This window comes from Ambystoma mexicanum, chromosome 12 (assembly GCF_040938575.1).
Source record: "Ambystoma mexicanum isolate Mex_15411 chromosome 12, UKY_AmexF1_1, whole genome shotgun sequence".
Taxonomy (NCBI): domain Eukaryota; kingdom Metazoa; phylum Chordata; class Amphibia; order Caudata; family Ambystomatidae; genus Ambystoma; species Ambystoma mexicanum.
In genome coordinates this window covers 1,008,535,165-1,008,550,501 of record NC_090936.1, presented here as the reverse complement: position 1 = coordinate 1,008,550,501, position 15,337 = coordinate 1,008,535,165, and the positions used below count along the sequence as shown (strand labels likewise).

General features: G+C 46.2%; 1 protein-coding gene across 1 annotated transcript in view; it reads left to right on the top strand.

The window, feature by feature from the left end:
- KCP (kielin cysteine rich BMP regulator) overlaps positions 1-15,337 on the top strand; it is an 823,409-nt gene that overhangs the window by 207,990 nt on the left and 600,082 nt on the right. Inside the window, exons 4-5 of the mRNA XM_069629543.1 lie at positions 16-281; positions 9,873-10,056. Of these exons, the coding sequence (XP_069485644.1) occupies positions 16-281; positions 9,873-10,056 (450 nt within the window). The remainder of the gene's footprint in view (positions 1-15; positions 282-9,872; positions 10,057-15,337) is intronic.

Here is a 15,337-nt window from a genome sequence, read left to right as displayed (position 1 = left end):
CTCCATATTTTCTAGACTCACTGCCGCTCCCCTACACGATGCCGGAGGAGAGATTTGTGGAGCAGTTGGAACACCGCCCCAGTGACCTGGAAGCCCCTCAGCCGCCGGAGCCCCTGGCCCTCGCAGACATCCGCAACTATCAGCAGCATCAGAGCGAGCCTGAAGCTTCCCCGGGGATCAAGAGAGCGCTGCCTCGGGCCATCAATCCGGAAGAGCGCATGCAGATCCTGGAGGAGGCGCTAGAGGGCATCAGCACCATGCTGGACATGGTGAAAGGGCAGGTGAGATCCTAAGAAGCGATTGGTCATCTCGGAGAACCCACTTCAGAGATCTGTGTGTAGGATGTTGGGTTACATGTGCTGAACCGGAACAGGGAGCATTAACAGTAAGAGCCCTTGCTCAAGTGCCAAGAGACAGGTCTGTTTGAGTTGCACACTATATAAGTGGTCAATATCAAGGTATCTCCAGAAGGCACCCATGAGTGGAGCGCTGTTACTTTCATTTCTGCCCCCCCGCCCCCGCCTGTCTGCCCCCATATTGGGACCTGCACATGTGAGCTGTGGGCCTCCAGTGCGTCTCCACCCAGCCTGATTTATTCAGACAATTATCAATTAGTTCCTGCAGCAAACGCCGGGTGGCATGAAACTGGGTTATACTGGTCTCTTGGTCTTTGGGACCTACAGGAAAATGGGTTTGGTTTGGCTAGTAGCGGTAGAGGGGACACTGAAAGATTGCCTTGCTCTTGTGTTGAGATGTGCAAATTCAAAGAAACTGGGCTGCTTGGGCTGGTAGTTTCCTACCTGACTTGTGTTAAGGGCACTTTAAAGTATTTGCATGCAGGAGGGATGCCTGGGTGTTGCTACTCTGCTCGTTTTGCTGCTAGCATGGTTGTCTCTGAGAGTGGGCTGGGGTCTAAGGTTGCTGTAGGGCTGTGTGGGACAGGCATAGAGTTTGGGTGGTGTAAGTGTGTGCTGTGGAGAGCGGTAGAAGCTGGTCTTCACCTTCAGTGTGTGAGTGGCTAATCAGCGTGATGCAGTATAAGGCGGAACGTAGAATGGTAAACAGGTACCAGCCTAGTAGTCTCAAAAACATGCTTCTGCCAGCTAGGTAGCGCAGCCGTACCAATCAGGCTGTGCAACACCAACGGTTAGCCCCGATCCATGCTTTTAGTGGGGTGAGAAATCGATGGGTGGAAGGGGGGGCTCAAAGAATCACAAACCAATGTTTGGTTGCGGGACCTGAGAAGTGGCTGGTGCAGGGTTAGAAACATTAGTAACTGAGGGAAGTGTATAAGAGGTCTAGCCGATGTAGTTAAAGGACTGCCCCAGCAGATGCGGAGAGATTTCGATCTATTACAAAATATACCTGACATGAAAGGGAGATAAAGCTGAATAAAAGGTGTGCTACATTTAATATAATTAATCAGTAGTAAAAGAATTATATTAAAATACAGATATACACAAAACAATAGCCAAGGTAGGTTCATGCAGGTCCCATTCCCAGTAGGAAAGCTCAGGGTGTTAGAGTGCCTGCTCTAGAGATATGCTTAGGTATGTCAGATAGACATTCCCTGTCACGGTAAGAAAAAGTAGGGGTAGCAGTGCCCACTGGACTGATGAGTAACACACAAAGCACAGCTCCCTACCCAAATCGAAATGAGAGCTGTGGCTCCCTTTTAATATCACAGCCCACTCTCTGGCCCCCCAAAATAAGGAGGGTGAATATGCCCATGATCAGGAGCCACAGCAGGGCCTCTTCTTAAGGCTGAATTTGAAAGTGTGCCAGCGCCTGGCCCCAGGGTCCTCTGGCCCTCTTAAATTCGTGTCTGGGATTCCACACAGAACTCTGTCAATGAACGCTTACCTTTACCTAAAATACTGACTGCTATATTCCAGTACTGAGACAGTCAAACCACTGTCCTGCCCTTATCTGCTGACTTAACATGGCATTTGTATTTATTTGTAAAACAGGGACGTCAGTTCTGATCAGAAAGGACTTACAATAAAACATGTACAGGCAGAGGCACTCCTCTGAAAGGTGCTTGTCCAATAACATAAAGATGTAAACAAGTGCTGAGCCAATTTATGAGGGTGTGCGCAAAGTGGGGCATAGACTGGAGACAAAACAAAGCAAAGAAAACATATGAGAGACAGTTGACTTACAAAGGTAATATTAGCCTAGTGTGGCAAGTGCTTTAAACTAAAGAGGAGTACCGTACAAAATTACATGTTATGCTGCACTGGAGGAAGTGGTGGGGTCAGGTAAGGAGGAATGGAAGAGGGCGGGGAGAGCTCCGTCTCGGGCAGGTAAATGAAATGTAAGTCGATCTTTGAAGAGATCCACAGGTGACTGGCTTTGATTGTGGTGTGCAGCGTGTTTCAATGGTGCAGGGGATTAAGGAGAAAGAGTAGAAGTTAAAGGAGGCATAGGGGAACATGTGACAGTGAGGTTGAGTGTGGAGGAGAACCAGAGGGAACAAGATGGTGAGCAGACAGTGATACAACCAGAGAGGCATTGAGGAGCAAGACTTGATTGCTTTGTTGACATGGCAAAGGAACTTGAAAAAAGAGCAGTTGGGCATGGAGAGCCAACCGGCATGCTGCCAGCAAATAGAAGTGGGCGAGGTAGTGAAGTTGACGACTATATTGAGTTTGCTAAACACAAAGGTGGAGATTAGAGTTTTTGTAGAATGGTGAATAAGAAATGGACATATTTTTCAAATGTTGAGAAGGTTAATATGAGCATCAGTGGTGGTTGTAGTGAGGAATTGTTGCAGTTGTAGGTCGCCATCAAAGTGGACGTCAATGTTACAGTTCTTCCAATTCACTTCAGTAAAAACTGCAGCATCCACTGCTTTTCCAGCACTGAAAGGCACAGACAGATCTGCCAAGCCACCACAATGAAGATTACAGCATTCCTGCTTTTCCAGCACTGAAACCAAAACACAGCTCTGACAATGCACCTTAATCCTGACCTGCAACATTTACTTTACTGTAGACTTGGGAGCGGGCCAAAATTGTGAAGGCCATGTGGGAGACCCCAGGCAGAGCCACAGTTTTGGGCCATGGAGTAACAGACCCAGTGATGGTGCATTGTATATGTAGTTGTACCGGGTACCCCCTCTGGTAAAAACAGGCAGGCTACACCGAAGAGTGTGAACACCAAATGGCTGCACCAAAGTCTTTGTTCAGGTAACAGATTTATTTCTAGCAGAGAAGCAAACATATTGCCGGCAGAGTATGGTAGGCACACTACTGCGGGCACGAGGCTGAGGCATCAACAGCAGGCATACAGGCTAGGCACACTCATGTTTGTGTGGCCCAGGGTCTGTGGAGTACCCTTGGATGCAGGGAGGGGGGAGAAGGGACACCACTGGAAGAAGGGAAGGGGTGCAGAGGGAAAAGCTGAGAGGGAAGGCTGCTGGGAATGAGTAGAGAGGGCAAGAGAGATACTGGAGTGAGAGGGGACAGACAAGAAAGAATGGGTAGCTGGGGAGCAATGAGGCAGAGAGGGTGGGGAGTGGGAGGAAAAGAATTGCCGGTGGGGAGGTAGTAGGAGAGGGGAGAGAAGAGGATGGTAGAGAGGCTGAGGGCTGAGAGAAGGGGGAAAGAAAGAGAGAAAGAGAGAGAGAGAGAAAAAGAAAGAGAGAGAGAGAAAGAGAAAGGAAGAGTGTAAAAAAGAAAGAAAGAGGGAGAGACAGAGAGAGGAAAGAGATAAAGAAAGAGGAGAGAGAGAGAACGAGAAGGAGAAAAAGACAGAAAGCGAGAGGAGAGAAATAGAGAAAGAGAGGGAGAAAATAAAAGATAGAGGAGAGAAAGAAAGGGAAAGAGAGGGAAAAAGAGAGAGGAAGAGAGAGAAGAGAGAGAAAGTGAAAGCGAGGGAGAGAGAAGAGTATGGGCAGAGGTGGCTGGGAGGCCGAACAGTGGAACAATAGAACTAGTTGGGGGAGAAAGAGGAACAAAAGGAGGAAACTGAGGTGAGGGTGAAGGGCAGACTTGGAAAAGGGTACCTGCTAAAAGGGCCTCCTCAGCTTCTCAGCTCCCACCCACATGTTCAGTGCACCACTGCAGGCAACCCAGAAAGAGATCCAGGTCCTCTCTCCACACGCTTATAAGGCTGTAGCTCCCCTCCTCCAGAGCCCCCCTAAGCCCACCCCCATGATAAACACAACAGGTGGAACTGTTTTCCGGCATTTCCCAGGGCTCATGGAGACTTGTGACAGGAAGGGGCCACCCCTATTATGAACACAACAGGTGGAAGTGGTTTCTGGTAGTTCCAACGGCTCAGTGAGGCTTGGTGACAGGACGGGCCACCCCATTATGAACACAACAGGGGGAACTGATTTCTTTGCTGTTCCCAGGTCTTGGTGACAAGAAGTGGCCACCCTGTGATAAACCCAACAGGGGGAACTGGTTTCTGGGCTGTTCCCAGGACTTGGTGACAGGAAAGGGGAAGGAAATTACAGGGTGTGGGTCAGTTGTGTAAATTGGGGAAGGGACAACAGATGCTGTTACTGGGGAGGGAGGGAGTTCTCAAGAAGATATGAAAGGGCTAGCCCCTAGGCTACAGATTACATTGGCTGTAAAAGCTGGCAGCGGGATCCTGGACTGGAAACAGGTTTAACAACAGGGGGAACTGGTTTCTGGGCTATTCTCAGGACTTGGTGACAGGAAAGGGGGGAGATTTCAGAGTGTTGGATAGGTATCTAAAAACAGGCAGGGAAAACATATGCTGTTACTGAGGAGGGAGTTCTCAGAAAGGGATGAAAGGGCTAGCCCCTAGGCTGCAGATTACACTGGCTGGCAGCTGGGGCCTGAGCTGGGAACAGGTTTAACAACAGGGGGAACTGGTTTCTGAGGGAATGACATCCCTTTGTTGGGTCATGACCATTGGCTGGAGTTCCACGCCTCTACACATACCCACACTTACACACAGTGCAGGGGACACAGAGTGGACTAAACACAATTGCTGGAACTCAACACCGTTCCACATAGCAAGGCAGGGTCACACACACACACACTAAATACACAATGGTCCTCATCACAAGTTGGGCGGTATCCCGGCAGTATTACAGCTGGGATATCACGGGGCAAATAGCGCTACTGCCAAATGCCAGGCGCTATTAGCGCCGGTTCACGGGTTTGCCGGAATGGTAATTGCTAATGCCCCATTGGGCCCAATGGGGAATTTCTGGCACAACTACCGTTGGCGGTATTACAGCTCAGAGCTGGGGGTAAATGCAGCCAAATCCTGTGATTTGGCGGATCCTTAAAGGGGGCGATAATAGTGTTACCGTCGCTTTTAAGCGTTAATGCCAAACTCATGATGAGGCAAAATGTCTGCTATCCGTACAGTGCAGGAACACAGGGTTAAAGGTGAGCAATGTCCAGTATGCCAGGAGCCAAGCAGCTACAGAGATCATTAAGTAACAGTACAAACCGCATTGAGCAGGCAATCTTGAAATTAAGTACAATGAAGCGTCAATGCAGTAACCAACTACAGAGTGACCAGGAATCTGTCATGGACAAAATACAAACACAGGAGAACACGGAAGCACTTGGCAGAAATAAACCACAAGCATGGGAAATGCAGCCAGGGCTTGTCATAAACACACAGAAACTGTAGTCAGGGGCGAGTGTGTAGATTCATAGGCAGGGATACAGCCACATACAGTGTGCGATGAAAATTTCATTTGGGAGAAATTAAACATCACACAATACATTGGTAAAATGAGATGAAAAAACAATACAGAAAATCCAAAATGAACTCAAGTGAAGCAATATGTGAAGCACAAGTGAAGGGTGTCCTGGGTCCTCACGTAGAGACTTACATTTCCACACTAGTAGTAGAAAACCAAGCTTAGCTCCATCATTGCCCAACAAGCCAGACTTACATCACTCACTGATATTCCACTACTGAGACACGCACATAGAGTGCACTTCAATCTGACCTTCAGCCAGGGACGTCAATTGGGGGTTGCCAGGAGTCACAACTGTGACCTAGCAGTTCGGGCTGGACTGTCCCTTTTGGGGTGAGACCAGGGGAGTTGCTAGGTCTGGAAAAGACCCGGGGCTAAACTGATGTCGGAACTGTTGGGACTGGGGGCTAGCTAGTCTTTTGGCTGTAGCTCTGGAGATTCTATCCGGGGCTACAACCAAAAGATCAGGGGCTATAGCCCCCTTAGCCCCCCCTAGCAACGCCCCTGGGTGAGACCAAGCCTGATTTGCATGTGGTCTTTCCGGTCTGGAGGGTTGCCCAGAGCAATGCCAGTGGTTAGGATTCAGTCTAAACCTTCCAGCCATCACCTCTTTGTTTTTGCTATCTCATCCCGAGTGGGACGGGTATGCCCAAACGTAGGTCTGTGGTTGCTGGGCATAGAGACCCAAGCTACTTCTCACTGATGAGGCCCAACAAGACTGAAACATGTTTGGGGATGCTTGTGGTCTCATGCAGAAGGGATGTGACCTAGCAGTTTGGGCTGGACTGTCCCTTTTGGGGTGGGACCAAGCCTGGTTTGCATATGGTCTTTCCCCTTCTTTAATGGCTTGGCAGGCGAAGAACAATGGTCTGGAGGGTTTCCCAGAGCAATGCTAGTGGTTAGGATTCAGTCTAAATCTTTCAGCCCTCACCTCTTTGTTTTTGCAACTGCAACCCCTGGCAACTCCTATGCAAACCCTGCCTCTCCGACCCCTGTGATCTGCAGAGGCAGAGAGAAACCAAAAGAAAAGAGCGCTCTCTAACAAGAGCCCTCTTTACATTCATTTTTTTTAAAGTCATTGTGACTTCAAAAAGAAATAATTTCTGTTACACTTTTTAATTTTCTTTTGAAGTTAGACAGACTTCAAAAAGAACCCTCTCCCCTACATACACCCCCCCCCCCCCCCGGGACATGGAAGGCTCTTTCTCCCCTGGTCTGCATATGACAGGAACCAGAGCTGGTTCCTTGCGTGCGTGGAACATGGAAGATAGGCCTGCCTTCAGAGGAGTTCCTTGGATCAGCAATTGATTTGGAAAAAGGTAAGAAGGTGTTTTTTTGTGTAAATGTGTGTGCATGTGTCCTTGAAAGGTTGTGTATGTATATATAAGTATATCATGTAATGTGTGTGAGTGAATGCATGATGTATGAGTGGCTGGGTGTGTGAGTCGATGATGGGTGGGTGCAGTTTTAATGAGCATGTGGATGTTGTGCTTGTGTTCGATTCCTAGATTACTTACCTGTAGTCTTCATTACTCCTAGTCATACTCTTACTCGTCCCTGTAATTGCCTATGAAGCACCTTGCCTCATATGCAACACCCGGGATGAGGAAGAGGGATGTGGAGGTAATGCAGGACCAAGGGGCTGAGTTTGGGGTTGGAGTGGCAGGGGATTTATCAGGAGGGTGGGGCAAGTCCGGGGTGTGCTATCACATAATGGGCCTCCATGATAAAGCAGACATGATATGTTATTAGTGTCTAGACTCGCATTTTCGTAGAACAAGTCTAGTAATTTCTTAATGTAGCATGACATTTTTACTGGGCATCTATGATAAAGTAAGCATGATAAGTGTTATTACCTGTCTATACTGGCATTTGGGTTCAGCCAGCATAGTGATCTCTTACTGTGACATGATATTTTTACAGGGAATCTATAATAAAGTAAGCATGATAAGTGTTATTGCCTGACTAAACTGACATTTGGGTGGGCCAGGCTAGCCATTTCTTACTGCGTCATGGCATAATTTTCTGGGCATCTATAATGAAGTAAGCAACATAGACGTTATTACGTGTCTAGACTAGCATTTTTCTGCAGCTAGATTCACCATTTCTTACTGTGGCTTGGTATTTTGAAGTGGGCATCTCTGATAAAGCAATCATGATCATTGTAATGACCTGGCTAGGTTGGCATTTGGGTGCAGCCAGTCCTTACTGTGGCATTGTATATTTTTCTGGGCAGCTATAATAACGTAAGCATGATAAGTGTTATTACGTGGATAGATTGCCATTTTGGTGCTGCCAGTCTAGATATGTCTTACTGTGGTATGGCATTTTTTACTGTGCATCATCAAGGCTACAGCAAACATGATAAGTGTAATTCCGTGTCTGGCCTACATTGTGGAGCCAGTTTTGACATGCTTTCTTATGGTGGCATTGCATTTTCAATAGCAAAGTGGTAAGATATCTCAGCAGGTTGAGCGCTCGCTGATGTGATCTGTGTGTGATCTGCAGGTCGCAGGTCAAACCCTGGCTAGTCCAACTCAGCCTTTCATTCTTCCAAGGTTGATAAATGACTACCAACTTCAGTTAGGATGATAATTGTATGTAAATCTGAGGTATTACAGTGCTTTGGGAAAAGCACTATATAAATAACAAATCATTATCATTAAAGCATAATGCTCCTGTGCACTGAAAGTGACTTGCATCTCTTGGGTTTTTGGATACTGTATTATCGCAGAAACTGGCAATGAAGGGGATCTACTTTTCATATAATGACAATACCCAATGTTATAATTGCCAGGTTATGGTAGTAACTGACCATACAATGCTGAGGTGGAATATCTATGGCAGTGCCTCTGCCTATTTTTAGTGTGTTTATAGTTCATTAAAAACTGTAACACATTTTTAATCATATTCTTCACTACTCTTAGTTAATTACAGATGGCAATAAATGACTTCCGGCAAAATATGCTCAAACACATATTACAGACATTAATTAATTCCACACACTACAATATAATATCATATACTATATACCTATCCGGCCTCCCTTTCTAACCCACAAAGATTACATTGTCCACCTATCTGGCAAAGTGCTCCCTTCCCTACTTCATTATGGTGGACTAATCGAGAAAAACATTTCCCCCAAACATTTTGTGCATCACTATTAAAATATTCACTAAAGCAATGGTCCTTGAGATAGAGTATCCATGCAAGAGACTAGCCTATTGACTTCACTGTTTAAATCCTCTAATCTCCTTCTGAACTTTCTCAACCACATTTTCCTCGGCTCTAGTGTTGCGCTACAGCCAATCAGCCAATGTTTTAGCATTTCTGCTTCCCCTGGCTTTTTACAGAGCTGACAATTCTTTCTTGCCTAGGATTCCTCTTTTGGGACCCCACCTTTCCAGGGAGTCTAGTAAGTTCAGACGAAAATGCATATAAATGTAACACTATTTTGGCCCTGGGAATCTCATCACAGAGAACTGCATCTCCTTATATATCCTCAGGTGTGTGGTTAGCTCCCTTTGTAGTTTATACAATGACATACTCTGTATATCTGTCCCCATTTTACAATTTTCATTTAGTTGTGCATCTTCACCGGACTTTGCATCAATGTAAGCTTGTCTGAATCTATTTCACAGCACTCCCCGAAATTGCTCAATGTTTTGTCATAATTATTGCTTAAACGTATATTCAAACAGCGAACCCGTTGGAGGAACCAATATTGCATCGGCCTATGTTGTACTATTGGGCCTAACCTTATTACATCATGACCCCATAAAGGGCATATGAAAGCGGCACCCTTCTTAAAATGTGGATGGTTTCTAAAATATTCTTGTTTTATGCACGAGAAAGCCACCCAGTCCTTTGTTTTTCTTGGAATTCTGGGACTTGTAGTTTCGTTTTTTCCATTTTAAATTAAGGATTACAAAATACCAGATTGCCAAGAAATAAACGTGATTGCATGGTTTTCTCATGGTACAAGGCAACTTGAGAACTCTGGAAGACCTCGTTGTGTTGAGAGGCAGTGTTTTGATACCTTACTTTGGTGGTGATCATTTGCACTGGGAGGCAGGTGTGCTACTTTGATCCAGTAATCCGGCCTGTGAAGGGTGCGGGTGCGCACGTTGCATCCAGGCTTGCACTCACCGTCCCTTGTCTGCTCCCCCTCTAGAACGCCGATCTGCTGGCACGTGTCAAGTACCTGGAGACCTGCGAGTGCCGGAGGCCTAAGTGCACCTGGGAAGGACTCGAGCGTGAAGACGGCAACACGTGGGACAAAGATGAATGCCACGTATGCTCGTGCGCTAAGGGCGACGTGAAGTGCGCGCCCCGGAAGGACCGGCCTCAGTGTCAGGGTAAGTGCCTGGACCCTATACCCGTCTTCTGCAATGCAGTGAACTGGCCTGAGGTGAAAAGAGGCCGGGCCAGAGTCACTATCGTGTCAGGCGAGCCTGCCTCTGCAAGGGATGCCACTGGTCACGCAATTCTGGCACACTCTTCCCAGGAACCTTTTTGAGGTGCCAGTTTGTCAGGAAATCTCCTTATTTCTCGATGGGTTTCTGCAACTTGCTCACAAGAGGCTCTTTCAACAAGCCATATTCTTCCGGTCAGAAATTGAGTTAGAACGGCTGGTAAAAGCCACTGGCATATTTAAGGCAAAGGACCAGGTTGGCCAAAATGACAGCGGGTCCTAGGTGGGCAGGCCATGGAGGCGGAGACTAGAGCAGTCAGCGTTCGCAATCATGAACTTTAGGGAGAAATGCTACTTTTTTTTAAAGTTGAGTTTGTTTACGTTTTTCTGTGTTGGGGGGTCTGACTCTAGCTAGAGACAGTCGGGCCCCCGCGCCAGGTTTTGCTGTCAATAGTGGTAATATTGAAAGATCAAGCATGAAGCTAATGTTGGAAATGACACGGTACAAGTCAATGGGTAATCGGAGTGGACGTTACAGGAGGTGTTATGAAAGGATAATTCCTACAGCAGGCAGAACCATTGTGTGCATTCCCCGGTGTTCTTACCGCACACACTTGAAATGTCATTGAGCATCTCAAACTTCAAGGAGTTCACCTTTTAATCTCAAAATATACCAGGGCTTACCTTTTAATGGGTGCTGCTTGTGGCACTTGAATGACCCCTTAACTCCAGCCCAGCACCTCCATATCTCCCCCAGCTCCACAGGGCCCTGCTGCAGGGCAGTACATGGAAATGCAGAGGGAATAAGGGCAAGATAATGAGGGAGAAAGGTAGAGAAGGAACAGATAACAAGAACACTGATGGGACAGGAGAGTGGAGAATGAATGAGGGCAGAAGCATGAGGGAGAGACTGAGAGTGAGGGAAGGCAGGAGATAAAGTGATTGCACTGATCCAGGTGAGGGTAAAAGGGTGAATGGGTACAAAGAATGAACAATGGCAGGAGAATGGGGCAATAGTTAATACGGCGCAATAGTGAGGGCAAACACAGAGTGAAGAGGATTAAAGGGTGGGGAAATAGAGCGGGGTAAGGAGAATTTGGAATAATGGAGTTCTACAGAGCCAGGGAGAAATGAAGAGTGAGGGAGTGCAGGAGAAAGGGAGACAAGGGAGGCAAGTGAGTGAGGAATGGGCAGTAGAGGGGCAGCAATGTTAAGGCAACTGGTGTGACAGGGGTAAAAGAGGGAGGGAAAAATTGAGTGAAAGAAGGCAGATGAGTATGCAAATAGCAGCAAAATGAGGAAGAGGGCAGTATCTTTATAACAAAGAACCTTTGCCAGAAATGGAGAAGGAAAATGCAAGAGGAGGATTAAGGGAATGAGGCAAGAACAGAGGATGTTGTAGTGTTCAAAAAGAGCAGGAAAGAGTAGGATAGCATAGAGGAAATTGCTAGTAAGGCAAAAAGGAGGACAAAAGACTGCTCTAGGGGAAAAATTAGAAGCAGGGGGGAAAGGAGTAAAAGGGGAGCATATTTGTGATGCGAGGTGGGCCGGTGCTTGCCCTAGCTGCCCACCTACACACAGTCACAGCTGCAATAGATACATGAACAGGGAAACAATCAAAATGCAGCCACTTAGATAAGAATGTATGCTCCACCAGCACCCCCAGTTTGCGCTTCGTGCCAACCTCATTTCAATAAACTGATTAGAGGTTGTTGGTCCAGACTGGGTGCCTGGGTAAGGACTGGTGTCCCTTGAAATAAGTGATTGGTGGGTTATAATAAATGGGAGGGAAGCATGGCGCTGCATGCTGTGTAAAATATTGTCTCAAAGAGATTACCTTATATTGAATTCTCCTTCACTGTGAAGACCCTTTTTTAAAACCAAATGATATTTTTTTAGGTCCACATTCCTTTGCAGGCGACTACTGCAATTGTGCATTCAAGGTGGTGAAAATAAAGCTATATGTGTATTTTTGCTTAACCTATTGCTATAACAATGTATGTAATGTCAGGTTGGTTTCATATGTGATTAGTGTACATTTCAAGGCATTGATAGAAAATCGAATTAATTCGTTTTTGGAAACTAAAACCTTAAAAGATATGTATGTGACCTATCACTGGAAAGATATGTAGCCAAGTGCTGAAATCACAGCCTAGGTCCAAATACTGATTTCACCACTTTATCGAAAGGTGTGATCCTGGGCAAATCATAGAATGTCACTGTGCTTGATTTGCTGACATTGGGTGTCGCTAGAAGTGATTTTGTTTGCAATTTTTGCTATGAAGTAAAACCCTCATAGTTTACTAAACTATTGAGTTGTATATTTATAATAGTGGATATTTATATATTGGACAGCATATTATTTTCTTGGCCCCTCAGGCTCAGATGAAAGACAGATAAGGCTCGTTTTGATGGTGCTTCATGCTGTGGGATGTGAGGGGAACTGGTGCCACAGTTTGAAGACCACTGGGGGGTCTATTGATATTGCCTCAGCAGGCCTTTGTCCCCTGCCACTGTGCTTGCTGCTGCCATGCCATCGTGTTAATAATGGGGCTGGATGTAACTTCAGAGTGATGCCTATTGCCCATGGCAGCAGGCATTTTTCTTTTCGCTTTTCGAGACTGGCTGAGCAAGCAGCGCAAATCTCCTGAGGGGGAAAAACATTTGCACCCAGGATAAACCCCAGGGTGCGTATGGCTTTCACCCCCATGGCGGGTGGGCAGACATGGCCGGTAATAGCCCAAAGCCCTTGCCAAGGCCCTCACTTTGATTGGGCCTACATCAGCGGTGTAACGCAAACTTTGGGAGCCCCCCTGTGAGCCATGCTGAGCGCCCCACTAACTTGGCAACAAATCATGGGTCACGCCACACTCTGGGCCGGCCTAGATTACCACGCTTGCGTAATACGCAGGAACATGCTGCTGCAGGGGTACACCACGTCACTGCACTAGGAGAAAGATATATATATATGTGTTTTAATGCATTATACAGCACACTTTCTGAGAAAAATTGGCTAAAAGACCAGTGTCTGCAATTGTTTTGTATGGTAACACTAATCCAAAAATCCAATACATGCAAGTCACCAACAATGCACAGGAACATTAATGTTTTAATTAATAAAATGCTTTGCTATTTAAAATACCATGACACAATGAACACATGCCCAACTGGCTGCAAAATGTAGACCAGTCTAGACACATAATAACATATTACAGTAAAGCATGCCAGGCCACATTTAGACATACCTAAACTGCTTGAACCAAAATGCCAGTCGAAGCAATAACACTTATCATGGTTATTTTATCACAAATGCTGAGAAAATATACAATGCCACAGTGAGAAACAGCTAGACTGGCAGCACCCAAATGCCATTCTAGCCAGGTAATTGCACTTAGCAGGATTGCTTTATCAGAGATGCCCAGTTAAAAAAATAGTCAAGCTAAACTAAGAAATTACTAGACTGGCTGCACCAAAATGTCTCTCTAGCCACTAATACCACATATCATGCCTGCTTAGCCCGGACACGGATAACCATTACAATTTATCGCACAATCCCCATCCCAGCCCCCACACATCCCCTCACCCTCCCACCCCAAGCTCCAAACCCCAAAATCAGCATTTTGGCCCAGAATTACCTCCACATCCCTTTTCCTTGTCCCAGTGCTTACGTATGAGGCTCCTAGCCTAGGTGGTAAGTACTGGGATGAGGAAGAGTGGGACTAGAAGTAATGAAGATTACAGGTAACTAAGCCAGGCATTACCTCCATGTCCCTCTACCTCCTCACAGTACTTGTGTATGAGGCAAAATGCCTTATACACAAGTACTGGGACGAACAAGAATTGCCCTATGAGTAATGAAGATTACCAATAAGTAACCAAGGAATTAAACCCAAGTAGTGGTGCAACACCATTGAGATGACTGGGCTTCAGCCCTCCCCCCAAAATCCCCCCTGAAATTTTGTGCTATGTTGGCTTGACCTGGCTGACCTACAGAGCCGTTGCCGGACAGAACAGGACACAGATGTTTAACGGCACCCAGGTTTTTCTGTTAACAAAGGCCCAGCAATTACTAATGTAAAGCATTTCACTGTTAGTACCTGCATTCAAATGCATATTTCTTTAGGCAATTGAAATCTTGATGTGGGTTTGGTACTTGCATGCCAGGGAAGTGATTGGAAGGGTAGAGAGTGGACAGGGGACGGCTCATTCTCGCAGCAGTCCTTAAGTGGGTGCTTGTAACATTGAAGATGCTCTAGAATAGGCTCATTAGAATGCATAAAGAAGTTAGATGCCTCCACACAAATAGGTTTGTCCCTTCCCCACCGCCCATGAAGTTAGCACCTCTCCCAACATTTGATGGGTTAGCACCCCCCTCCACTCCTCACTGAAATGTAGGTTTTGTTGCACCCCTGAAAACAAGTAAACACACCATTCACCATACACACACACGCACACCCAGCCACCCATACATTTAAGTATGTACCCTTTCACCATACATGCACACCCAGGCAGCCACCCATACATTTAAGTGTGCACCCTTTCACCATACACTCACACAAGCAGCCACCTATACATTTAAGTGTGCACCCTTTCATCATACACTCGACACGCACACCCAGCCATCCATAAATTTAATTGTGCACCCTTTCACCATACACTCACACAGGCAGCCACCTATACAGTGTGCACTTTTTCACCATGCACTCACGCAGGCAGCCACCCATACATGTAAGTGTGCACCCTTTCACCATACACTCACACACACATATGTCATGGGGTTGAGGGGAGCCCTATTACTTCAAAAAGAAATGGTTTCTTTTTGAAGTCACTCCGACTTCATAAATAAATTATTTCCATTAAGGACCGAACGATAATGGAAATGATTTCTTTATGAAGGCAGAGTGACTTCAAAAATGACTTAAAAAAGAAACTATTTCTTTTTTAAGTCATAGAGCTCCCCCCACCAGATGACATGGAGGCCTCCAGCGTAGAGGCTTCCATGTCATGGGGTGGGAGAGCCCTCAAACTTCAAAAAGAAATAATTTCTTTTTGTAGTCACTCTGTCTTCATAAAGAAATTATTTCTGTTACTGTGTAATAGAAATAGTTTCTTTATGAAGGCAGTGTGACTACAAAAAAAAGATTATTTTTTTTTAAAGTCCATGGGGGCCCCCTCCCAGGACATGTAGTGGTGGGGCCTCTCACACTGTGGGGGTTGCGGGGTCC